General features: G+C 39.4%; 1 protein-coding gene across 4 annotated transcripts; it reads right to left on the reverse strand.

The window, feature by feature from the left end:
- Positions 1–386: 386 nt before the first annotated feature.
- LOC124864375 (TOM1-like protein 2) lies at positions 387–25,403 on the reverse strand. 4 transcript variants are annotated; one of them, XM_047359146.1, is made up of 16 exons: positions 25,288–25,403; positions 18,826–18,910; positions 17,491–17,569; positions 16,239–16,388; positions 14,224–14,358; positions 13,999–14,142; positions 13,782–13,898; positions 12,365–12,498; positions 12,036–12,078; positions 8,281–8,452; positions 7,954–8,068; positions 6,997–7,072; positions 6,316–6,390; positions 3,568–3,627; positions 3,139–3,175; positions 387–1,965 (listed from the first exon to the last, which is right to left on the reverse strand). In XM_047359146.1, the coding sequence occupies exons 1-16, from the start codon at positions 25,337–25,339 to the stop codon at positions 1,820–1,822; spliced, it is 1,620 nt and encodes a 539-aa protein (XP_047215102.1). In that variant the 5' UTR covers positions 25,340–25,403; the 3' UTR covers positions 387–1,819. The 4 variants fall into 4 exon arrangements, with proteins under 4 accessions (XP_047215102.1, XP_047215104.1, XP_047215103.1 ...); XM_047359148.1 differs by lacking the exon at positions 6,316–6,390; XM_047359147.1 differs by lacking the exon at positions 3,568–3,627.
- Between the last annotated feature and the right edge of the window lie 384 nt (positions 25,404–25,787).

Raw genomic sequence — 25,787 nt, forward strand, 5'->3', positions numbered from 1 at the left:
GTGATGGTCTGGGGTGCCGTGTCAGCTGCTGGTGTTGGTCCACTGTTTTTATCAAGGGCAGGGTCAATGCAGCTAGCTATCAGGAGATTTTGGAGCTGCTTCCATCTGCTGAAAAGCTTTATGGAGATGAAGATTTCATTTTCAGCACGACCTGGCACCTGCTCACAGTGCCAAACCACTGGTAAATGGTTTACTGACCATGGTATCACTGTGCTCAATTGGCCCTGCCAACTCTCCTGACCTGAACCCCATAGAGAATCTGTGGGATATTGTGAAGAGAACGTTGAGAGATAGATGAGCAAGACACGGAAGCCCATCATTAAAAAAAACGCACCCCAAGCCATCCATTCTAGACCATAAAGAAAAATGACTTTGCTTATTTTTTCTATTTTTCAAAAAGGTATTTTTTTTATTTAGTTAAATTTGTGTTTCATATTTAAAACAAAAATACAAACTGACTGGTAAAAAGAAATAAAAAAATAGGACCCATTTGTACATGTCTAGACAGGCATGCAATTCTTCGATCATCGCATTCCCTGACTGTAGGAGGCGCTGTTTCTCATGTGCACTTCAGAGGTGTTGTCCCACATATTGTTGCACTACAAATATAAAGAACATATAAAATGAGCACAAATCTAAACTTTTGACAAGTTAATACTAATGTACATATTAACTTGATCCCATCTTTTCTTAAGATCGTGAGGCCGATCCAAAACAAACTTACCCCTACCATATATGGCCTTTGCTATTGCAAGTTGTGGCGTCAGATTATGAAAAAAAATTGTGTATTTGTTTTTTTTAAAACACTGCTTTGCCTGTGATTGTTATGTTTTTAATCATTTGAAATATTAAAGGAAAACCAATCCAAAACATTTTCCTCAATCACCAAAACATGTACCGACATCCATAGTTTATTACTCTTACATTTTATATATTCTTAGTATATAAAAATAAAATCCTAGTTGGTCATTAAAGCCTTAATATTCTTTGGAATGGCTAAAGGTGCTTGCAGCTGTTTGCTGTTCCCAGTTCACGTTTGTATTTTTTTAAAGATGCATAAAATATCCGATGGGCATATTTCTTCCCTTTAGTCGTTTGAAATGCATTAACGAGGTTCTTTTTGTTGTGGCTGTGGTTATAATTCCCTTTGGTTAGAGGAATGCAATGAATGCCTGGTTTATTAAGATGAGATGTGATTAAATAAGCCTCTTCTTCGCAGTGTTATTGGTAAGCAGGGTAACACAGTGTTCCCTTCCACATTACTTAATACAGTTATTAAAAAACAAACCAGAATTCTTCAATGGAATATTTGCGGATTAATTGAAAATAACTGATGAACCAAAACCACCGCTCTCGCACATATTACAGATCAAACCATTAGAATAACAAATGCATAAATAGGCAATTCGTTGAATATAGTAAAAATAACATTATTCTAACTGTATGCTTCCATACAAATTCAATGCATAAGCCCGCATTTCTGCTATTAATTCATCTTAGCAGAATTATAACACAATCTTACGCCACATGAGACGAATTAGGTTGTCTTCATTTGGTGGGATCGCTGCAAATGAGCCGCAGGCCTGCGAGTTCTACATCCCACATTAACAGATTTATACATCCATTTACAGTAAAACGCAACATGGCAGTGTGCTCCATGGGTTTGCGCAAGGGAAGAGCAAGAAGGTGGAGCTCATTTGCCACACCACTTCCATCCAGTCAGCGCTAAAATGGAAATAAAAGAGCTGGTTTGGAGGGGAATTGTTTAGGATGACCTTGCTGTTCCCTGTTGGAGAAGCTAATGTTTGCTGAAAACAGTCTACAAGGCAAAGAGGGCATCCTCTGTCCGTTCAGCCTTCTTGTGGGAGCCAGTGGGGGGACGAGTGGGGTGAGGAGGGTTAGCTCCAGAGGGAGACGGGAGGGTGTCTGCTGCCTTAGCTCGCTCCTCCAGGAACCTATCAAACTCTGAAAGAAAAAAATCAATTCATCTTTGACACAGATATTAGTGCAAGGACATTTCATACAAATTTCCACACTTTGAGCCATGAGGAAATGTAGTGTCTTGCGAAAGTCATTAACCTCCTCGAACGTTTCCACATTTTGTCACTTTCCAATGAACTTAGTGCATTTTATTGGGATGTTATGATGATACGTGGCTTTAAAAACCATTTTATACAAATAAAAATCTGGAAACTGTGTCAGGCTTAAGTATTCATCAGCCCCTACTTTGATACCCTTAAATAAAATCCAGTGCACTGAATCATCAACAGAAGTCACCTCATTTATATAGTCCACCTGTGTCTAATTCAATCCAGCTGTTCTGTGAGGACCTCAGAGAGTTGTTAGGGAACATTAGTGAACAAACAGCATCATGAAGACCAAGGAACAAAACAGACAGGTCAGGGATATAGTTGTAGAGAAGTTTAAAGCAGGGTTAGGTTATAAAACATTATCCCAAGGTTTGTACATCTCACTGGGTGAGTATGGCACTCAGTTGGTAGAGTGGGCACACCATGTGCAGAGGGTACAGTACCAGTCTCGGGTCATTTGCAGCTTCTGCTGCTGTCCACCTAAAACTGACAGGCAAGACAAGGTGAGCATTAATCACAGAAGCAGCCAAGAGGCCCATGGTAACTCTGGAAGTGCAAGAAAGATCCACAGCTCAAGTGTGAGAATTTTCTAGAGTGCACAACCATTAGTTGTAAAAAACTGTTGAAAGGAAGCCATACGAAGCATCAGATGAGACAATAATTGAACTGTTTGGCCTTCATGCTATTTGTGATGTGCCAGAAGACTAACTCTGCACATCGGCCTGAAAACACAATTCCAATGGTGAAGCATGGTGTTGGGAGTATCATTCTGTGGAGTTGATGGGAAGACTTATAGAGCTGAATACAAGACAGTTCTGGAAGAAAACATTTTAGAGACTCCAAAATAGGTACGGTTCCACAAATTTGTCAAAACCATGTATCATTTTCCTTCTACTTCACAATTATAGGCTCTATTGTGTTGGTCTATCACCTGCAATCCCACTAAAAGAATTTGCTTCTGTTAATGTGACAAAATCTGAAAAGGTTCAAAGGTAATGAAAGCATGTTTGCAAGGCACTATGTGCTGCATTAATTGTGTAAGAGGTACCTTCACTGGTCACTCCTTCCTCAGCAGCATCTCCTTTCTATTTAAAAGACAGAAAAGCAGTTATGAAGACACAAACCTTCACAAAACAATAAGGTAAATGTGGACACCGGGTGGTCACACAAGTCAGCTGTTAATAAAATTCACACCAAGTGGCCCATGGAGACTCTGATATTCATGCACATTTTACACAGCAAAGAACCTTTCTGAGCCCCTCCATATCTTCCACAAGCTAACACAGATAACTTTAGTTAGACAGAACTAAACGTTAAGTGTTACATCCAACATTAGTGGAATACGTGGGCTTTAAATGAAAAAAAAACAACATGAAGTTAATGGAAAATATGATTAGTAACATAAACAGATGAATAAAAAGGAAAAGAAAAGATAGGGAAAATAAAATAAAATCAAGGTATAAAAGAAAACTCTCACCACGTCAGCACAGAGCCACTCCTCTATGTCATCCATGACAGAGGACTGCGATACGGGGATCTATAGAGCAAAGCCGTGGACGAACCACAGGGTCGCAACAAAGCCACAAAAATAAGAGACAAGAAAACCCCAAAAAACATAAAGAGAGATGCAACACACACAAATGAAGAGAAGAATCACCAAAACCTCAGACAAAGATGATAAAAATTTTCCCAAAATGAAAAAAATAACAATTTCTCAAAAGACAAAAACAACTTCTCCTGATATAATGATCAGCTGTTTAGCAAGCCTACAAATGAGAACAGCATCTCCCAGTTTACATATTGCTCTCATTGATTTCACTGCGTTCACCATGACTGAACAGCTGATGATTGATGAGCTGCAGTCCTTATCCCACATCATTAGTTAATCAGCAAATCACTTGAGCGGGATTCAGAGATTGATTGGATGCGGAAAGCTGAGAGCACAGGGACCGTGGAGGGACTTAGCAATCGCAGCGCTGCATGGTGAGCAGTGATGCTGGAAGCCATGTCAGAGCGCGTGGCATTTTGGTTCGTTAATGTCTGATGAGAATGTTCAATGAGGAAGTAAATGAGGAGTTTGCTGTGCTTATACAAGTTGGAAAACCTTCAAAACAGTAAAAATAGTAACATTTAAACACCTGCTTTCTACTTATTAGAGCACAATTAGCCTCACAAACCCCTTTCGAATTATTTTGATGCATCAAAGGTTATTTATTTTTAAGTTTTAAGCTCAACCCAATCATCACAGGCAGGAAAACCTTATTCTGAGGCTCTGTTTAACAGCACAAAATGCTGGTGAAGTTTGTGAGAGTATCGTTTATGCAAGGGAGGAGCCTTTTAAAATACAGGTTGAGGCAGTGAGGCTATAAAACCCATTCAGAAGACAAAAAAAAACAAAAACACATGCATCTATAAGAAGAGATGAGAAAACATTGCAGAGAAGTGCAAAATAAGACATTTGTCCCTAACAAGTCAGAAAATGCAACATTTTGTACTTAAGGTTAGATTAAACTAAAACTACTGAAACAAACTCCCATGTCAACAAAGCTTAAATCTTTGTTAGTTGTTTTATTAAGATGATTTACTAGCGGAACGTGGAGGTTCTTACAACTGGTAAAACTCCCCACAACGCAGCAATCACAGTCTTAGCATTATTTTTCTTTTTCAATTAGTTTCCAAAAATACTAGAAAGAGAACAAAGAGAACATATTAAAAGATTGTTTTTATGTGTGGCCTTAAGACAGGGCGGCCACAACCCAAACCAGAACTGTGGCGTCTTTGTCCTTGCACTCTGTAGATGCGCTCCAAGATCAGAGCTGGTCCAAGGTTGAATGGGGACCAAAGCTGAATTTCATTTAGGAGCCCGGTTGCCCACCAGCCACCACTGCCTTTTTATTTGTTTACACATTAAGTATTAAAGAGCATTTTTAGAGTTAATTACTGAGCCAAAGATGAGCTCCCTAAACTGGATGTTAGACAGTCTGCCTTATTTATTAAACAAATGGCATTCCAGATGAAGATTTGTGGAATATTAATGTTGTAAATAAATTCTGGAGATTGGGGTATTTCTCCTACTCACTCATTGGCTCCTGCAGGGCATATCTGGTTTACGGCATTTGGGACCAAGGAGAATCAAGAATGAAGGGGCCAAGTTTAATTGGTTGCACTTACAAGCACGTATCTTTAGGCCCAACATTATTCATAACCCTGGCAAACATTTTCTTTCAAACGAGAAGTGTGTAAGGGGGTATTATTTTTGAAAATATTCGTCTGTTTTTATTCACATTTTATTTAAAAACGTCATGTCGAAAATGATCTAGCAATAATGCTCACTAGCTTTTAACTTGTGTCCACTGGTGTCTCTGGTGATGAGCTACACCTCCTTAAGGGTGCCAGCCTCCTTGCCATCACCCTAATCTTTAGCAGCCTCCCCAGAATATCTATCAGGGGACTCTTTCTGGGCCACTTCAAAATGACTGAATATTAAAATGTTTTTGTGTGTATTTATACAAAGTGGACTTGTCAAAATCATCTTTCAAATGTTATAATAATAAATCATTTCAATTAGTGAAGTTTTTTAAATTATTTAAAAAAACATCAAACCCAACAGCACATATAAAAGTTGGTTCATTTTTCATCAAAATGACCACAACCAACAACACAAGCTGATATATAGTGTTTGAAAACTGAATGGCTTTTTCACCCCCTGCTGGCATGGGGGTGCACTAAGCAGCTACCAGGTCCGCTTATGTCTGGGGCCGGCTCTGTCCAGGATGGTTCTTGGACTTTGTCCTAAATGTCATATTAAATGATCAAATATTCAAACAGCAGATGCTATTCTTAACAACTGCAAATCAATTTATATTTACATTTAAAAAAACAAAAAAAACAAATTCAAACTGCAAATTAGCTCTGAATTGTTGGTGTGATTTGCTGCATTGGGGAAGTATGTCCACTCATTTTGTTTTAGTTTATATTAAGCATATAAATGCTTAATAAGAACCATGGGGGACATTATTAGATCTATGAAGAGGTGGCTTTAACGTCACTGACAGTTATGAGAGTAGTGTTTAGTGCTCAAACAAAGTGGTAAAATGAGGCAAAAAAAAAAAGAAAAAAAAAAGAAAAGCAAAGCAGCTGACGAAGATGATGGATGATGCAAGCGTAGATGCTGGTAAAGATGAAGGGAGGGCTAGGAGGACACACTGTGGATAAGAGTCCTCACCATTCCTTGGGTAATAAGCCAGCTGTCTATGGGCAGCTCCTGATCTGCTGGGTTATCATCCCCCTTTACCCTCAGCTGAATCAACAACAGAATAAGACCTGACACAAGAGAAGAAAGGCCCCACCACAGCATAGCACACAATCCAGAGAAAAACGACAGAGGAGAAGTCAAAAGTGCGAGACACGACTTTCATTCAAAGAGAATTAAAAACAAAAGAATAAAAGAGAAATAAAAGGTTCATTCCGTAAACAGAAAGATGAGGAAAAAAAAAGTGGGGAAAATAATTTTAATTCTATAAAATGTAAAACATGCTAAAAAGAGAAATGTAATTAATGACTAAAATTTCTCAGGCTGTGGAAACACACCAAGAGATAACTTCCAAATAAATGGCAATGTCTGCTGAGAAAAGCACAGAAACATATTGAAACTAGTGAGTGGGTCCTGAGTTGGCGTTTCTGATAGAACCAACAGTTAATATCTGGCAAAACGATCCAGAGTAGATCTCTCTGCAACACTGGTTTTAACCTGCTTTTACCCATTTTGAGCACTTAATTTAAACATGCCTACTTGCTTTCCTCTGGAATTAAATGCAGTAAAGATAAGCAACATGTATATATAAGCTACCCTCCCTGCGTCATACATGGTAAATCAGACATAAACTGCATGTTCCCATGTACTCACCCCACTTGCGTTTTGTTGTCTCACGTCCAAAGCAGAAGCTAGGCCTCCCAGAGCATGGGGCTCTTCATATTTTACACTGTGCACCAAACCAATAAAACTAAAGTTAATACTGACAATTCGGTAGCAGAAAAACACAAACAGATAAGATTCATTCTGATGAAGGTTAGACAAATCTCAAGGAGCAGATACAGATCTCCAACCTCTGTAGAAGCACTGTTAAAATCTATATTATGGCTGGAATAGTATAAGGTCAAAATCACAAAGCCAACAAAGACCAAAATACACTGGGAGGAAAAGTGTGACCATCAAAAAGAGCTTAGAGAAACTGTGAAAGATCTTGCTTCATGGTTTGAGGATGACAAAGGGCCCATGAGGGTTCAGTCCAGAATCTCATAACTGGCGCTTAGAAATGACCTGAAGGCAGCTGGGAGCACAGTTACCAGCTACACCAATAGTAGCACGCAGTGAAGGATTGAAATATTGCAGCCCTCTGATAGAGACGAGACGGGTACAAACTCATATAAAGTTCTTCAGTAAACATCTAAATGGTTCAGAGGACGTTTAGGACAAAATGCTGAGGTCTTACAACTTGACCCTCTGTGGTTGAAGGAAAACAAATGGTAAATATGACCCAAACATAATGAGCCCCATAGTTAAGCATGGAGGAGGACATAATATGCTTTGGGCTGTTTTTTTGCAAAGAGATCAAAGCCTGTTTCAATCAGTGACATGAAAAAAGATTACCTTTTACATGTAGCAGATATTTTGTCCTTTGTAATCAAAATCAGTCATTTTAAACCTAATTTAGAAATACAAAATTATTAGTGATCGAATAATTATTTCCCCCACTGCGCATCACTGATATTGACATTTGCTCAAGAAATTATTAGGAAGGAGGGATTTGCATATTTAGCAATTCAAATAAAACACAGACCGATAAGTGATATGAAGACCTACTTTTTGCGTTGTTCAGCCAGTGAGCTGCTCCTGGTCTGGGCAAACATGTCAAAGTCATCCTTGCTGTGGTCCGACAGAGACGTCAGGGTTCCGCTCACATTGTCAGAACCTACATCTGGAACAAGACACGAGGAGAGGAACATTGAGTGCATTTCCTGTTATGCATTAAATAATTAAATCCATAGTGAAAATAAAATAAAAACTAATGAGGATTTGGACAAAGAAGAATTGATTTTAGGTATATTGGTTATATCATTTGAACTGCTGCTCCTCCAAAAACACTTGAACTAAGCTTGAGGAAGCTCTTAATATTAATATTACTCTTACCAAGACTAGCGAGTACAGTAGATATGGAAGGTGTGGACGTGTTGTGGGTTGGGGAGGCCGAGGCTCTGGGGGCGGAGCTGGACGGAGGGCTTGACATATTTCTGGGTGTAACCACAGAGGGAGAGCCCGGGCCCAGGTCTATGAGGTTATCTTCTGTAGCATCAGCCAACATCTGAGGACAGAGAGGAGAAGAGAAACTTTCAACATAAATAAGTGTAAATATTCAAAGGTTAGAAGAGAACAGAACAGTTGATTGAATGACCTAAATCAACTTATATTTGACAACATTCATATCTGACCTTTTCAGACAATATTTTGAATCATGGGTTTAGAGGCTTTGCAAAAGAAAAGAGGTAAAGTGCCTTCCAATAAGTACTCGTACACCTTCAACATTTTCACATTTTGTCCCATTTTATTAGGATTTTATGCAACAGACCAACATAAGTAGCACATTATTGTAAACTGGAAGATAAATTAGACCTGGGCTTCACAAATATCTGAATTCGTATTAGCCCAGCCTTACTGCCTCTGCTGAAGAAAACATCCCCACACCATGACGCTGCCACCCCCATTGATCACAGAGGAGATGGTTTGTTAAGGCTGATGTGCAGTGTCAATTCACTGCCACCAAAAAGTTCAGTTTAGTCCCATCTGACCAGATCACCTTCTTCCACATGTCTGCCCTGTCTCTTTTATATCTTGCTGCAAATTATAAAAAGGGACATAAGAAGTGTATTTTATGGCTTTCCTTTCTTTATTAACACTCTTTTATAAAAGCCAGATTGGTGGAGTGGGCTGTAGATCTTGGCAGCTTCTGCAGAGTTTTAAGGGGGCATCTTTTTATTCAATTCAATTCAATTCAATTCAAAAATACTTTATTAATCCCAAAGGGAAATTAAATGTTGTAGCTCATTATTCGGGTTGTAGATACTGATGGCTGTGGGCAGGAAGGATCTCCTGTAGCGCTCCGTCTTACTCAGATCTGAAGAAGCCTCTGACTGAAGACACTCTGTTGTTGTAGGACAGTCTCATGAAGAGGATGCTCAGGGTTCTCCATAATGTTCTTCATTTTATGAAGATTCCTTCTTTGCACAATGATCTCCAGAGGTTCCAGAGGAGTCCCCAGAACAGAACCAGCCTTTTTATCAGCTTGTTGAGCTTTTTTAAGTCCCTGGTTCTGATGCTGCTTCCCCGGCAGATGATGGCAGAAGAAATCACACTTTCCACAACAGACTTATAGAAGATATGCAGCATCTTGCTGCAAACACCACACCAAAGGACTCTAAGCTTCATCAAGAAGTACAGTCTGCTCTGTCCCTTCTTGTAGATGGCTTCACAGTTGCATCTCCACTCTAGTCTGTTGTCCAGGTGAACACCGAGGTATTTATACTCCTCCACCACCTCCACTTCTTCTCCCATGATAGAAATAGTTTTTGACTTATTCCTGTTTCTCTTAAAATCTACAATCATCTCCTTTGTTTTATTCACGTTCAACATGAGATGATTGTTTCCACACCATGCCACAGAGAGGTCCACCACCTTCCTGTACTCAGCTTCTTGTCCATCTCTGATCCACCCCACAACTGCAGAATCATCCGAGTATTTCTGCAGATGACAGGAGTCTGTCTTGTACTGGAAGTCTGAGGTGTACAGAGTGAAGAGGAATGGTCTGTTTGTCAGGTAGTCTTTGATCCAGGAGATTGTTGAGGCCTCCACCTGAGTCTTCTGGAGTTTCTGACAAAGCAAATCAGGTTGGATTGTAATAAATGTTCTGGAGAAATCAAAGAACATGATCCTCAGTGCTACTGGCTGTGTCCAGATGACAGTGGGTTTGTTGAAGCAGGTGTATGATGACATCTTCAACTCCAACTCCTGATGGTTTACTGTTTGCTTACTCAGGTGGGCCAACAGGAGTCTCTCTAGGACCTTCATGATGTGACATGTCAGGGCAACAGGTCTATAGTCATTGAGGACTGATGGGGGAGTTTTCTTTGGTACCGGAACAAGACAGGAGGTCTTCCACAACACCGGAACCTTCTTCTGAGCCAGGCTAAGGTTGAAGAGGTGCTGCAGAATCCCACAGAGCTGCTCTGCACAGGCCTTCAGGACTCTAGAGCTGACATGATCTGGACCTGCAGCCTTATTCCTATTCAGTCTCTCCAGTTGTCTCTTCACCTGACTTCGTGAGACACACAGGTGGAAGGGGGAAGCAAAGGAAGCATCAGCATCTTCTGATATGGTTGATGGCAAACATGTAGAAGGGTCTAGGGCTGAGGTGGAAGATACAAAATGTGAGGTGTTACTGGACAGCTGTGGGTCCTGTGGGTCAAAGGAGGATGGAATGTCTGTTTGGCTGTGAGCAGGAGAGGAGGATGCTGAGCTTCTTTCTGAACTGAACCTATTGAAGAATATGTTCAGTTCATTGGCTCTGTCCAGACCTCCATCAGTCTGATCATCCTTCTGCTTGAAGCCTGTGATCTTCTTCATCCCTGTCCACACATCTCTGATATTGTTTTGCTGGAGCTTGCTCTCCAGCTTCTTCTTGTACACCTCCTTGCTGTCTCTTATCATGACTTTAAGTTGCTTCTGTAAACTCCTCAATAATTCTCTGTCTCCCTCTCTGAAGGCTCTTTTTTTCTTGTTAAGCAGGTCCTTCAGGTCACTGGCGATCCAAGGTTTGTTATTGGGGAAACATCTCACGGTTCTGGTGGGGATGATGTTATCCACACAGAAGTTTATATAGTCGGTTACTCAGTCATGGCATTGATGTCCTCTCCATGTGGCTGGCACAGTGCGTCCCAGTCTGTAGCCTCAAAGCAACCTTGCAGAGCTTCTTCAGCTTCCTGTGACCATTTTCTCACAGTCCTCTTTATTACAGGTTGCCTCTGAACAAGGGGCTTATATTTCGAGCAGAGAAAAACAAGATTGTGATCTGATTTGCCTTGAGGAGGTTGTGCTAGATGTATGAGTCCTTGACATTTGCATAAAACAAATCTAATGTTGTTTTTTCTGGTAGAGCAGCTGACAAATTGTTGAAATGTTAGAAGTGTAGCCGAGAGTGAAGCATGGTTAAAATCACCAGAAATTGCCACAAAAGCATTGGGGTTTTGTGTCTGTAGCTTAGCAACAACTGAGCTGATGGCATCACATGCAGTGTCAGCAACAGCGGAAGGTGGAACGTAAACTGTTGCCAAAATAACACTGGTGAACTCTCTGGGTAAATAATATGGATGAAAACTTACTGCCAACAGTTCAATATCTGGACTGCAGAGATGACACTTCACAGTAACATGTCCTGGATTACACCATCTGTTGTTCACAAGTACTGCCAGTCCACCTCCTTTACATTTGCTGCTCCTCTTTAAATCTCCGTCTGCTCGTATGGTTAAAAAGCTTCTCTTATAAATGATTAGTGAGTGATTTTCATTTGTAAAAACTCTGAAAGCATACTGAGGCCCTGGAAATTAAGCAGCAGGTAAACATAGAGGCCAATAACCTAGAACATGTAGAGGGTTCAGATGCTAGCATGTCAGTTTAGGTTCATATTCATTCCACTGCTAAACCGAGGAGGCTGGAATAAAATCTAAGACTGCTCTCATATTTGTTTCTGTCAACACAAACGAACAAAGCACTGTGGCAGAATCAAATATAATAACCCATGTGATAATGGAATTGAATGTAATAAAAAACGTATACAGCTGTGGTGCTTGTTTTATGTCTTTTTACAAGCAAAGTCTCAGTTCATGATTACTTACCCCATTGTTCTGAGCCGCCCTGCCTGACCTGTACCTCTCATACCTGTGAGAAAAACAAAATCCTGTGAATGTTTCACATCATGCTTTGACGGCCCACGCGTCTCATCTTCAAACACCATATGACCGAGCCGTTTTGGCAACATGGAAGCAAAACTGAAAAACGCTTCAGAGGAATGAGTTCTGCACAGTGCCCTTCATTGTAATGAAAACCAAATTAATCAAAGCATGTTTTGTCATATTTAGGAGGATTAAGAGGAACTGTTATCTGTAATCCAGCACATGTTCTAAGATGTCACTGCCCAAGAGAAATTGGCTTTGACTGAATGCACCTCTCATATCGAAGGAATATATTGTTGAGGTCGTCGTTGACGTGCAGCAGCTCCTCAGTCACTTCCTCGTTGGACACACGACTTATCAGCTCGACCACCCGCTGCTGCATGGCGCGGCATGTTATGTTCAGCTCCTGGACGGAGGGACACAGCGACAGATTGATGCACGGAGGGAAGGGACACAAAACAAAAGAGCTGTGAGGACCCCATAGAGCAAGCAAAAAACAAAAAAAAAAAGGCAAAAATGCGTTGCTTATAATATAATATATATGTGACTACTTTTTACATAAAAAATCCTTGACCGAGATGAGGATATTTATTCAACTTTATTCTGTATGATTCTGTAGCAACATGAAAAAGATTAACATAATGATCATAACTGGCAGCAGTTTGTGAGCAGCAAGCCAAATCTGTGGGGCTGACAAATACCTGAGTGGATTTGGCCAGAGTAGATTAAACTCTGCACGGGTCCCTGTACCGCTGGATGATTGCCAGTTCAGGGAATCTCACATCAGTCCCTCAGTCTCACACCTTCAACTGAAATTGTGTGAAAACTTGACAAAGCACACACCCTGGTGGACACACTGTGCTACAACAACTCATTTTCTGTGATCCATTTTTGTTTTTCAAAAAACGTTGTTGTAGCATACACCTCCTAATTTTGACCTGTCACCAAAAAATCCATTTTTTCCTCATGCCCACTTCAGATTGCCTGGCCCGATTAGGTGATCTGGCCAAAATCAACATTTAGTTTGGCCATTAGAGTGGCTCAATCAAAAGAATAAGCATCCATCTATCCCGCTTATCCATCCAGGGCTGCAGGGAGGCTGATGCCAAAGAGCTATTTACAGAGACCAAAGCCAGGGGACCCCGAGAGAACACATACACAGGGAGAAAATGCAAACTCTCTGCACAAAGAGCCCAGGTGCAGCAAAACAATAAGGTTTCTCAAAATAACAAACACTGTACCAAAAAAAACATCCATCATGTTATTAAAATCGCTGCTAACGTTTTGCAGCTGCACAAGCTCTCAGTCACTCAGATGCTGTCTTGGAAGTCCAAACTTGCTGACATTAAATTTTTTTTTTTCCTGTTAACCTGCTGCCGTACTTACACAAAAATCAGTTTCTGATTGGCTGGTCAGCTCTCTTTCCTCGTGGTCTAGGGAGCAACATAGGCTTCAAAAGAGGTGCAACTTTGTCTGTGAAAGCAGCCGGACCCGGTCGGGTCACAAGGCCTGATTGATCTATGGGGCCTGTGTTTGCATTACATGTATATTTGCTTACCAACTGGTAATTTAACAGCAAGGTAAAGAGTTCATTTTTCAGATGGGTTCTCGAGGAAATATAAGAACGTTTATGAATGCACATTACTATAGTTTGAAGTAGCATATCAAATGCGAAGGTTCAAATCTTACCTGGAGCAGTTCCAGGTCAGAACCATCTTCCTTGCCAGGGACCAGCTCCGTAAGCATCTCTGACATGACTTTAATGTTTCCTCTCACGATGTCCAATTCGCTCTGCAGCCGGGCAATCTGAACGCACAAGAACTCAATAAAGGGCTTCCAGTCTGTTTTTATTCATTACTTCCTTGCAAATCAATGGCTACAAATGCCTTCATAAAGTGGTCATCACCTGTTCAGGGGTCGCAGTGACAGGGCTGGGGATGTTGGAGGCCTGCGTGGCAGCGGGGGTTGGCTGGCTGGGTTTAGGAGCATCATCAGCCGATGTGTTAGGAGCAAGGTACTTCATCATGGCTGGGTCCACTTTAGGTGTGCCCTATGATTTGAAAGCAAAACTTCCAATAAATTTTTTTTTTTAAATCCTCTACAAACATGCAGGGACAGTTTTTATTCCTACCCTCTGTGGCGTGTGAATCGGAGACAAAGCATCCAGGTCTGCCATTGGAAACTCGACACCTTTCCTCTTCAACTCCTCATAGATATGGACCACGCCATTAAGATCGGGACTGCTCCTGAAGGCATCGGCCCAGGACTGATAGGAAAAAACAAATAAATCATAAAAATATTTTTTTCTGATAACCACTGAAAATTAAAGTAAGTGAATAAAGTAAGCTCTTTCTTTGTAAACTATAGAAAAAATCTTGATAAAACAGAATATGACTCATGGCATCATCCTGGATAAATAGTTAAATCTATAAACATTCCTTGTGCAAATGCTGATAAATATTTAAACAAGCCTTGAGATGATAAAACAGCAACACTAGAAGCTGAACTGCTGTTAAATATCTGGGAAGTGGTGCATAAGGAACCCACCCGACCTGCAGCACTTTGCAAAAACATTCACACTTCTTGAACTTCTCAACATTTTGTTGTGCTACAACCACAAACTTCAATAACTTTATTGGGATTTTATGTGACAGATCAAACACAAAGTATCATATAGCTGCAAAATGAAAAGAAAATATACAGTATTCCCTAATTAAAGAAAATCAACCAACTTCTTTCAGACGTCACCTAATATTAAATAAAGTAAAATCCAGCTGTATGGTGAAGACATCACAGGTTTGTTAAAGAACATTATTGAACAAACAGCATCACGAACACCAAGGAACACAGCAAACAGATCAGGGAGAAAGTTGTGGAGGAGATTGAAGTAGGGTTAGGATATAAACAACATCCACGGGTTTTGAATGACTCACTAAGCACTGCTCTGTCCATCTTTCAAAAATGGAAAGAGCGTGGTACAACTGGAAACCTACGTAGGTGGACATGGCGATCCACCTACAATGACAGGCAGCGCAATCAGTGCATTAATCAGGGAGGCAGCCAAGACGTCTACGGTAACTCTGGAGGAGCTGCAACGATCCACAGCTTAGGTGGAAGAATCTATAAAGGTTAGGTTAGTTGTGCACTCCCCAAAAGTGATTATTATGACAAAGTGAAAGAACGAAAGCCTTTGTTAAAAGGAGTCATAAGAAGTCCTGTTTGAAGCTTGCAAGACGTCTGGTGCGGCCAAAGTTGAATTGTTTGGCCTACATACAAAAAACGCAACGTGTGGCAGGCAACTAACACTCCACACCATCCTGAAGGTCCTGTTCTCATGGTGAAACATGTTGGTGGCAGTTTCATCCTCAAGGGGACGCTTTTGTCATCTGTAGGGACAAGAAGGTTGGTCAGAGTTGATGGGAACGTGGATGGAACTAAACACAGGGCAATCCTGGAAGAAAACCTGTTAGAGATTAGAAAAGACTGGAGACTAGGGAGGAGATTCGCCTTTCATCAGGACTACAAACCCTGAACATACAGCCACAAATAGAATGGAATAGTTTAAATCTAAGTAAAATCATATGCTAGACTGGCCCAGTCAAAGTCCAGGCCTGAATCCAATTAAATACCTGGCGAGGCTTGAAAACAGTTGTTCATAGACACTCTTCTTCCAAACTGAGTAAGCCTGAGCTATTTTGCAAAGAAGAATAGGCAACAATGTCAGCCTTCACAAGTAAAAAAACTGGTAGAAATATACCCCAGGACCTGTAGGTGTAATCGCAGCAAAGGTTAGTGCTACTGACTCGAGTGCTCAATACAAAGGCGCACGAGACTTTTCAAATATTTATTTGAATAAAAACGTTGAAAACCATGTATTATGTTCCATACAATTCAAAATTAGGCTCTAATTTGTGTTGGTCTCACTCATAACTCTTAATAAAATACATTGAAGTTTGTGGTTTTAACATGACAAAATATTAAAAAGTTAATGGGCTAAAAACATTTTGTAGGCTGATGTTTGTTTTGCACCACAGCACCACTGTTAAAAACCTTTAAGGCATTTTTAAGCAGTAACAGAGAAGCAGAATGTACAAAGATTGTGATAAAAATAATGACTAAACAGACAAGAAAAGAAAGGCTTATTACTTGTATGAGGGACAGCACTTTGTCTTGCACTATCGTAGGAGGGTTGGCTTTGGGGGAGATGATTTTGACCATGACGCCATCAATAAAATCTCTGTTGGCCACATGGACGTGAAACCTGTGACCACAGTTCTTTACACATGTCTCCAACACCTGCAGAAAGTGCAACAATCAAGCAGAGAGACGCTATAAACAAAGAAACAGAGGAGAAAGGGGAGGAATTTCCACGAGCATCAGGTTTGGTAGACGTTTTGTGTTCTGCTGCTTGCTGTTAAGGTTAACTGTCCCTATTGACTTTTGATTTTTAGACTTTATTGTCATTCAACTGCACATTCACAATGTACATATGAGCGAGATTACATTGCTAGGCTCCCAATAAAAAACAGGAAAACAAGTAAAAGCAAGACAGTATAAGTATAAGCATATTCAACAACAGAAAGGAATGTGGCAAAAAATAAAATAAAATGAATAGATTAGAAAGGTATGTACAGATATAAAAAATATATGTAGGGCAATATGAATAGTGCAAGTATCTGTAGCAGTTGGATGAAGTGTAACAGAGTTCACAATGACCATGTAAAGTGACTAAAACCATGCTGTTTAAAAAAAAAATGGCAGTTATCTAGGTCTTTCCAGCCATTCAAAACATACTAGGGGTTTTCTATGAACCAAAGAAAGGACGGCGTTATTACAGAGTTCCCACAAGTTTTCCATGTAAAAAGATATCTGTCCCTTACATTCATTTTAAGGAAGGGAAGAAGGCAAGGAAAAAAGGACACAAAGAAAAAAAGGTCAAAGGACACAGTGAAAGAGCATGGACAAAAGAAAGGGAAGAGGGAGGGAAGGAAAGAAGGAAGGAAGGAAGATCTTTTCATTCTAGCCAGGCGTGGAAAATACTGAAATCAAATTTCAGCCTTTTCAAGGCGAGGTAGGAACCCTCTTATTACCACCTGCTGATGAACTGACTGCACCCTATATTTCGTGATTTATGTTTTTAGAGTTTTTTAAATGTGCTTTTGGCCAAAGTCTCTGCACTTTTATATCTATTTAGGTTTTTTAGGCTTCCTTCTACAGGCCATTCGGACTTTTTTTAAACTGAAAAGGAAAATGAATTAACCAAATTACTGTCTCATGCTTTTCATTCATATGTCTATGTGTGTGCAACACATGAGCTTTCTTTGCACTAAACTCCATGTTATCTCTCCACAGTCAGCACATATACATTCATATGCAGCTAGACGTATGAACGACCTACCGTTAGCGCCAGCATAACCTCTCTGTAGTTCCTGTTGCCGCTGAGTCTCTTCTTTAAGGCCCGCATGGCATCTTTTGGCCTGGAAAGAAAACAGCATTAAGTGCCCCCCCTGAGAGCGAGCATAACACCACTGACTTAGTTGGAATGGACTCTTTTCGGGGCCACAATAACAGATGCCAGTCAGTCTGTGAGTGAAACTATTTGAGTGGGACTGAGAAGAACTGTCACACCATCTGGCTGTCCGTTTCTCCTTTGAGTGACTAGAGAACACCTCTTCCAAAAGGCAAGATCAAAGCTACCCATGCATAAAGAGCTCAGGCTGGCTTTCTGCCTAATACTATCCTTCCCCTCAATGAAGATGGGGCATAATAAGCTGTTATGAGCTCATTCATAAGCTCATAACGCTCATAACAGGTACTTAGCAAGGCTGCTAAAACTGATAAAGATGGATGTAGACAGAGGAAAAATGTTTTTGTGAGTATGCATTCAGTGCACATACTGTTTCAGATTCTTTCTTTATTGGGCGTGCATCTGTTTTGTTCTATCTTGTTCAAGTACACACCATCTGCTTTGAGAAAGCTTTGTGTGCAAAAGGCACACAAAGCTTGTGTTAGGATGACATCTAACAAAAGGTTACTCAAAACATACTCTGGATCTCCAGAATTTCAGTTTTTGGAGTTGAAATGATTTACTGAAGACCTTGAAGGAAAGATGTTCCATGTTTTCTCCTCTTCTGTTTTAGCTGCTGGGTGGCAGAGATGGTTGCACACAAGACAAATGGTGAGTGTAGGCCTGAGGACTGTAAATCAGACATGAAAGGAAGATGGAGAAAGGAGAGATTCAAGAAAACGGACAGACAGATGATTGAGTAAAGTATGGAAATAATATTTGACCATACGTATCAAGACCTGGAAAATACTTGAATAGTATAGTTTCTTTTGGCTTTCCAGCCTGCACTGGAAAAGATTTACATTTGGTAATTCTCCAAATACAGATTTTGCAGAATTAGAGTCTCATACTCCACTGCTGACTGGGCATCTTTTATTGTCGGAGGCCAGTTCAGGATCTGAAATCTTTCATTCATTCAGTCAGTGACACAGGAAAACAACAAACAAAAGAGTTTCTGTCTGGTGTGCTGACTTCAGGCAAATAACAGCAGGCAGTGCATAATTCGCTTCAGTCACTCGGCCCGTCCGTCCTGCGATAAGACAGTGAAAGCTCTGTTACAAGCTGCCGTGAGAGTTGAAGTGCTTTTCTGCCACAGACCCACACTACATGTTTCAGAACGATAACGCTCCAAGACCTATAATAATAAAAATGAATTAAATTGCTCACCCCTCGTCTGTTTCATTTATGATGTCACAGATCTCTATGTTCAGAGTCCAGTCCTCACTCTGTAGGCCTCCGTCTGTGGCTCTTTCTGGAGGAAAAACACAAAGAGGTCAACCAGAATGCTGTTTAAACTTTGCCATTTTTCATAGTATTACACATATTATTTCAGAACTAATTAAGACAAACAAATCTTACATATGGATCAATAAGCCCCGAGAGATGCAAGATGCTAGTGCCTTTCTGCATGCATGAAAAATTTAACTAATAGGGGTGCACCGATTGCAGTTTTCTGGCCGATCACCGATCTTTAAAAAGCCTGACCATTCCGATTTTGCCCAATATTGGTCAGGTGTTAGAAGGTCACAATGCACCTTAAAAGATCCAATCTTATTTTATTCAAAAACATTGAACAATACTTGTGAAAACATACAAACTTGTTTTAACTGCACATGAGGTAGTGCTCTCAAATATAAATGAAATGTTTTCAGCATTGCTGTTCCTTTAGTCTATCATTTTTCACATTTTAAAAACAAACAAAATGTGCACAATAGAGAAGACAAGTAGATAAGATCAGTGGAATAGTTTATTTTTTACATGCAAGTATTATCTGATCACCAATCTCCCAAAATTAAGAAAATTGGGGCAGATTGATCGGCCGGGCGATCAATTGGTGCAACCCTAGAAACTAACGTAAAAAATGTAAATTAAACTACAGTAATAGAACTGTCTTACTTATTGTAGGGACGTTTATCTGGAAAAGTCAGCATGTTTTTAAAAAAAGAGGAGTTTACAACATAACAATCAGCGACAACAATCAGTGAAATAGCCAATTTGTTTTGATCAGCTCCAGCAATCTGCAGGTCAATTAATGAAAAATCTGATTTATTTTATTTATTAAATCCATTAAATCTGAAAACTCCCACTTTTGAAGCTCTGTAAGCACAGCGTGATTCACTTTAAGGGAGAGAAAAGACCTGGGTGTGGGAGGATATTCTTTGATACATCAGTGGGGATAATGTCGTAAACAATTTCCTGTTTAATTCAAAGCAACTACCTACATAGTACCCAACTACCTATATTGTCAGACTTCAAAGAAAACTTCAGACTCGTGTTGGCCAGTAAAATCCTGATTAATGCATCTCTAATAAGTACAGCTTTTTGACCAATCCAGTGAGCAGTTAGAGTAAACCGAGCTTAAAAAAAGTGGTTCATAAATCAGAAGACAAGTTGCTGCAGAAATCTGCAGGATGAGGAAAATAATGTTTTTTATGTCTTTATTTATTAAACATTTAAGTTCAGAAGTACAACGCCTGGGTTAAAATGTTCAAATTTTCTAAACAAAAAAAAAACAAAAAAACAGTTTCAATTCAGAAATTAAATGACTCAAAAAATATTAAAATAAAATTTTTTTGCACCAACAACTGTCTAATTCTCACTTAAACAGCTAAATAATGTAACAGAATCAAAATACAAAATGAAACAACTGAATTGTGTTACATTCCGCAGAAATTAATGAAAAAAAGGATGATGGAGTCCATCTGTAAAGGTCCGTGGCCAAGCTTTAGCATAGGTCAACAGAACACTGATATGACAATAAATAAGGTACCAATTGTATGACCAGACTCTCAAAAAAACCTCATTAATTCTGATTATTACATGCATACATGCCTGTTAAACAGTTACATTACATTATTCTAAGGATCCCCTTTTAGAGGCCATGTGTAAACATCCTACTGGAAGTGAACTTCTTTTGTCCTGTTTTACTTTCACACACGGCACACCTGCTTTTCCTCCAATGCTTTAAACCAGTCAGCTTTAAAGTGGGAAGTCAACATGTTAAGGCAAAACATCTACAGGCTGTGTGTGGTGATGCTGTCTACCTTAATGGATATGCTGTATACCACAACACGTAGAAACAGAAGTCAGAGCTGATCACTTCTTTGCACTTCACTTTTGTCTTTCAAAGCATTTTGGCTACAAGTGGGGAATAATGAAGAGGGTGAAGTGATGAGCTGAAACTCAGGGTTTCCTTCCCTATTTATCTTCCTCATCGCTTTTTGAATAATGCTGAGAATATATTGTAGGATGTTATTTCTCATGTCAGGGCAGCTGAAGTGGCTCGAATATGGAAAAATTTTATATGATGGTTATTTTGGTAAATATATGGTAATCAGTTATTTATTTTCAGCTTCTAAAAAGGAGAACATGCGACAGTGGGGAGAAATCACAAACTTAAGATGTTACTTGCAAATTGAAATATGCCAAAATAATGTAAAAACTGTATTGTTTTTTGACTATTATGTTATTTTTGGGATCAGTTGGAGCCTAAATCAAAATTGGACAACAGCTTCCAATGAGTGCACAGCCCTATTTCAAGTGTGCTCTACATATCTGAAGTACATTTGAGTCCAACTGCTCGTGATGCACAAGGTTAATGCAGAGTAGTGGGAAAACTGTGCAATCAGAAAAAAAAGAAGAGATGCAGAAAAAATGTGGGTTAATCAATGTCATCAATGCAGTTCAGCACTAATGTCGCAAATACATGTTTTTCTGAAATCCTGCAGCTCTATGCATAAATTAATAATTTAAGTACTAATCAACTTTTTTTTTATCAGAACTGTCAGTTTAAGTTGGCATGTATGCAAATTTTGGAATTTGAGGCAGGTTTTTAAAAGACCTCTCTTATTATTCTGGCTTTCTGGCTTTCAGCAAATAGAAATAACCGGGGTAATCCTAACTGACCTAAAACAGGAAACGTGTAGTCTGATTAACTGTCAAACAGTGAGAAAACAAATGTTGAGTCTTTTTGGTGTACATAATAGGGGGTTTAATGGTGCACACACAAAAAAAAAGGAGAATCAGGGTCTGGTTTGTACCTCGGCACTGAAACGTACATTTTTTTTACTCTATTCAACAGCGAACAAAGATTTTACCAGTATGGTCTAGCAATTCAAAAAAGGCTACTAAAGAGTTGAGTGGAGATTTAAGCTGGGGACACATTACACGACTTTTTAAAAAAGACTAGGTGTTCGCACTACCAGACTGGTTTTTGTTTCCCATCTGAAACACTGGGGCTCACGCTCTTAACTTCGCCTGCTGAGGGAACACAGACTACTGGATTTTTCTCCCAACTGAGCGAATCAAACTCTCGTGGAAACTCTTGCGAGGGCGACTGTTTGAAGGAACAAACATACCAGCAGGTGGCGCCAACAGAAGATTTTCTCAGAATTCAGACAGGTTTTACTTCTGTTACACATAAAATGAATGAGACGCAATTTCAAATATGCTAAGTTTAACCCACAAGTGAATATGATTTGTATAGTGTTGCTGTACTGATGATGAGAGGTTGGAACATGTATTTGAGGTTGTTTGACATGACTGTCAATGTTGGCTGTGATCTAAAAATGTTATTTATATTGTAACAAGACAATAACATCATGTTTGGGCAGAATTGCGCAAATAAACAATATGTATGATAGATTTGTTCTATGTGAAAAGTATTTCTTCAAAAATGTCAATTTGTTAAATTAAACCTCGTTACCATAATGTTACATTTTTAAATTGTACATCATCGCTTTTGAATAATGCTGACATAAAGCTTTGGTTCGGTCCACCTTTCTTTCTTCACTGTAGCTGAACGAGAAACCTTAATGTTCCCTAATAGCAGACTTTACTGACAGCGGCTAATCTTCCCTGCGTGTTGCTGCTGTTTTAAAGTTGCAGGGCAAGTTGTAGAATTAGTTCTGCACATAGACGTTCTGTATTTGTTCAGATCTAAAACGAGTTTTAGTACTAATACATGTACAATAAATGATGTTTTTTCTGTCCTGCATAATTGTGATGTGGTGAGATCTTCCAGAAGAGGTAGTAGGCAGTCAAAGAGCTTTTCCTACAGCTTTAATATTTTTTCCCAGAGCTGTAGAGGATGCATGGCACACCACGATGCAGTAAATGAAAATGATCTCGCTGGTTACTCCACATTGCCAGACTAAATTTCCTCCCTACATTGTTCCATTTGAGCTTTCTGATGAAATAAAGTCTATTATCTTTCAAAAATTTCAAACCGTACTGACACCTAAAGCTTTGTCCAACTTCTGGGTATTAGGAGCATCTAGAAGATGAGTCTGGAGGAATTACCCACAACCCTCTTCCTGTAAGCTCCTCAAATGGATTATAGGGTCAGGGAGGGACAGAGCCCAAGTGGCCGAGAAGGAATGAGGAGGAAAAACAGAAGGGAAAAATGTGTAGGAATGGCACGGAACAACTAGAGCTTTAGTAATAAAACGAAATGCATTCATTTTTCATGGTGTAGAGCAAAAATCCTCCCAACCACCACAGATTGAGGCAATTGAAAAACTGAAGCTAGTTGATCACGTGCCTCTGATGGTGACAAGCTGTACCATGTACTCCCCAACAAAGCTGCAAAGTTCCTCTCCAGCCTATCCCTCCTCAGTGCAGACCTTTAACCCCCTTCCTTTCTCCATTACAACTGCTTGCCTTGTCCACATAAGTGTTTTTATTTAACCTTTTCAGTCCCAGCCAGCAATACTAAACCTCTGATACCAGTTGTTTAACAAGTCCTCATCACCCACAAATGAAGAAAATAAATAAATGAACACCTGACAGGCATCTCTCCTCTAACATCTTTGGGGCCAGGTAAAATGATCGCTTGCCCATCTCCTGCAAGGTATGGATCACTGTCATTTGGCCGTAGCCCCACAGGGTGCAGCAACATAGAGATCTGCCCAGGGATGCAGACAGCTCTGTGAAATGGTGAAACCCAAGATGTGCAACATAATGCAAAGTACCACACAAGGTAGAGGGAGGACTATACTGTAGAATGCAAGAGAAAATGGTAATACTAATGCACTTTTTCTATTTGACTCTTTTGAAATGCATTAAATGACAAAATAACAAGTAAAAGATATTCTGAAACGTCTTAAAACGTTTTCTAGTCTTAAGTCTTGAACAGATAAAGCATTTACATTTCAAACAGATTTTCCAGTTCTCCAAATTGATCTGTTTTTATAACATTGTGGAAATTTGAGTGGTAAACATTTACCTTGTCTGGTTTTATTATATGTAGATTCCACTAATCAGAAAAACAACACAGTGCTGAGGTTTGAAACTTACAACAGGTTCTATAACACAGGACTATCCTACAATAAACACAATTTCTATGAATCACAGTTTGTGACCTTTAATATTTTTTTGAAAAAATAAAACAAATAGGAGTGTCAATGCTTCATTTGGCATTTAAACAGAACATACTGAAGTAAAAAGTGTGGTAGAAAAATGCCACACATGCAACATGGAGGATTGTGAAGCAAATAGGAGCTAAAGAAATTGACTTTTGCTCCATGTTCCAAAGTCATGTCAAGTGAACTTTGCATTTTATTTATTTTAAGTCTAGAGGAGGATTGGAGAGGGACAGAATCCAAGATTATGGTGGTCCAGCATCAATTTCAACAGGAAATGATAATTTAGGGGTTCATGTCATCTGCTGGTGTTGGTCTACTCAGTAGAAATAAAACACAATAGACCCTACTTTGTCCAAAGTGTGCAAAATTTTAGAGCACGAGCTTTATGGCGATGCTGACTTTATTATGACTAATTATACCATGCATGTGTGTGTGTGTATATGTATATGGGACAATACATGGACATACTTATCACCAGCTTGACAATTCTGTATGGCAAATCGTTTGTTGTCTGTTTTATGTCCTATTATAATTTTCTAAGAAACTTAAATTAGGATTTTCTTTTTTGTTATAGGCCATAGTCATCAAAATGATCAGAAATAAACACTTGAAAAATATAACTGTGCGTGTAAAAAAATCTAGTTCATACGAGTATCACCATTTTAATTAACAATTTGAAATAAATATTTGAATGTATTGACCTGTATCGCACCTGTATAATCCTTAATTGCAAAATGACTTTATGATGAGTCAAAACAATTACAATCTGATGTAATTCAAAACATAAGCTACAACTATTCAGCCATGGGGTGTGGTACGCCAAAATGCTTCCTTCTCCTCTGGAGATCTGCAGAAAGCACCACATTATTATAGGGTCTGGATGTTTTAAATGAATAAGAACGACACTGATCAAACAGTGTGGTCAACTGTTGTTCGGAGACTGAGCAAAATCTCAGCAAGCCTTCTCTATCTGCCAAAACCCGCACTTAGCATTAAATCTCAGTGATTTAACTTTCTTAAAAGCTGCAAGTCACTTTCCTCACAGATGCAGAGTGATTTACCGAAACAAAAAGTCAGGTAAAGAGAAATCATTCAGATTTTCTGGCTAACGTTAGTTGAGAGCTTACTCCGAGTGGATGACGTTTGCTAGGAAGATGCCAGCAAAGCTTGCTCTCTCCACCCAACGTAAAAGTGAACTCTAAATATCTTAATGTAAAAACAAAACAGCAATGTTCTAATAAAACACCCTCACGGCTTGACGTACCTATACACTGGCCCACAGGCGTGCTGTACGGATTTCCCAGTAGAAACTCCATTTTGACAATAAATGACCCGCTTTGGAAATGACTGAGACTGAACTCAGAAGCCGCTGTGCGACTAAGCCCCGCCCATCGATTAATTCTATTGGATGAAATGAAACAAACCCTGAATTTGCTTGGCTAAAATCAGTGTCAATCATAATCAGAAAAAAAGCTACGTAGTACTTAATTAAAGGAGGTAATCACAAGTGGCTGTGTAATGAAGAGGCAAGAGGAAGTATGGATAACTTGATTAATTATTGGGCACACGAGTCTAAATAGTAGGTTTAAATATTAAAGGGAAAAATCCATTAGTTGCCTGTGCACATTGTGGAGAAATAGAAAGGGTTGAACATGGTATGGTAGAATGCAAAAGGTACACAAATGAAAGAGAGAAAATGAGAAGGGCAGTGAGATTTCCAATAACAATGATAAACATATAGACCTGATTTACTTGTTATAGTAA

Source organism: Girardinichthys multiradiatus, chromosome Y (genome assembly GCF_021462225.1).
Source record: "Girardinichthys multiradiatus isolate DD_20200921_A chromosome Y, DD_fGirMul_XY1, whole genome shotgun sequence".
Taxonomy (NCBI): Eukaryota; Metazoa; Chordata; class Actinopteri; order Cyprinodontiformes; family Goodeidae; genus Girardinichthys; species Girardinichthys multiradiatus.

Excerpts from the sequence above, each read along its gene's own strand:
- LOC124864375 (XM_047359146.1), bottom strand. The coding sequence starts at position 25,339 with ATGGAGTTTCTACTGGGAAATCCGTACAGCACGCCTGTGGGCCAGTGT. Across the intron at positions 13,899-13,998 it reads TCACTGCGACCCCTGAACAG|ATTGCCCGGCTGCAGAGCGA; the intron begins GTGATGACCACT and ends TTGTGCGTTCAG. Across the intron at positions 1,966-3,138 it reads GGAAGGAGTGACCAGTGAAG|AGTTTGATAGGTTCCTGGAG; the intron begins GTACCTCTTACA and ends TTTTTCTTTCAG.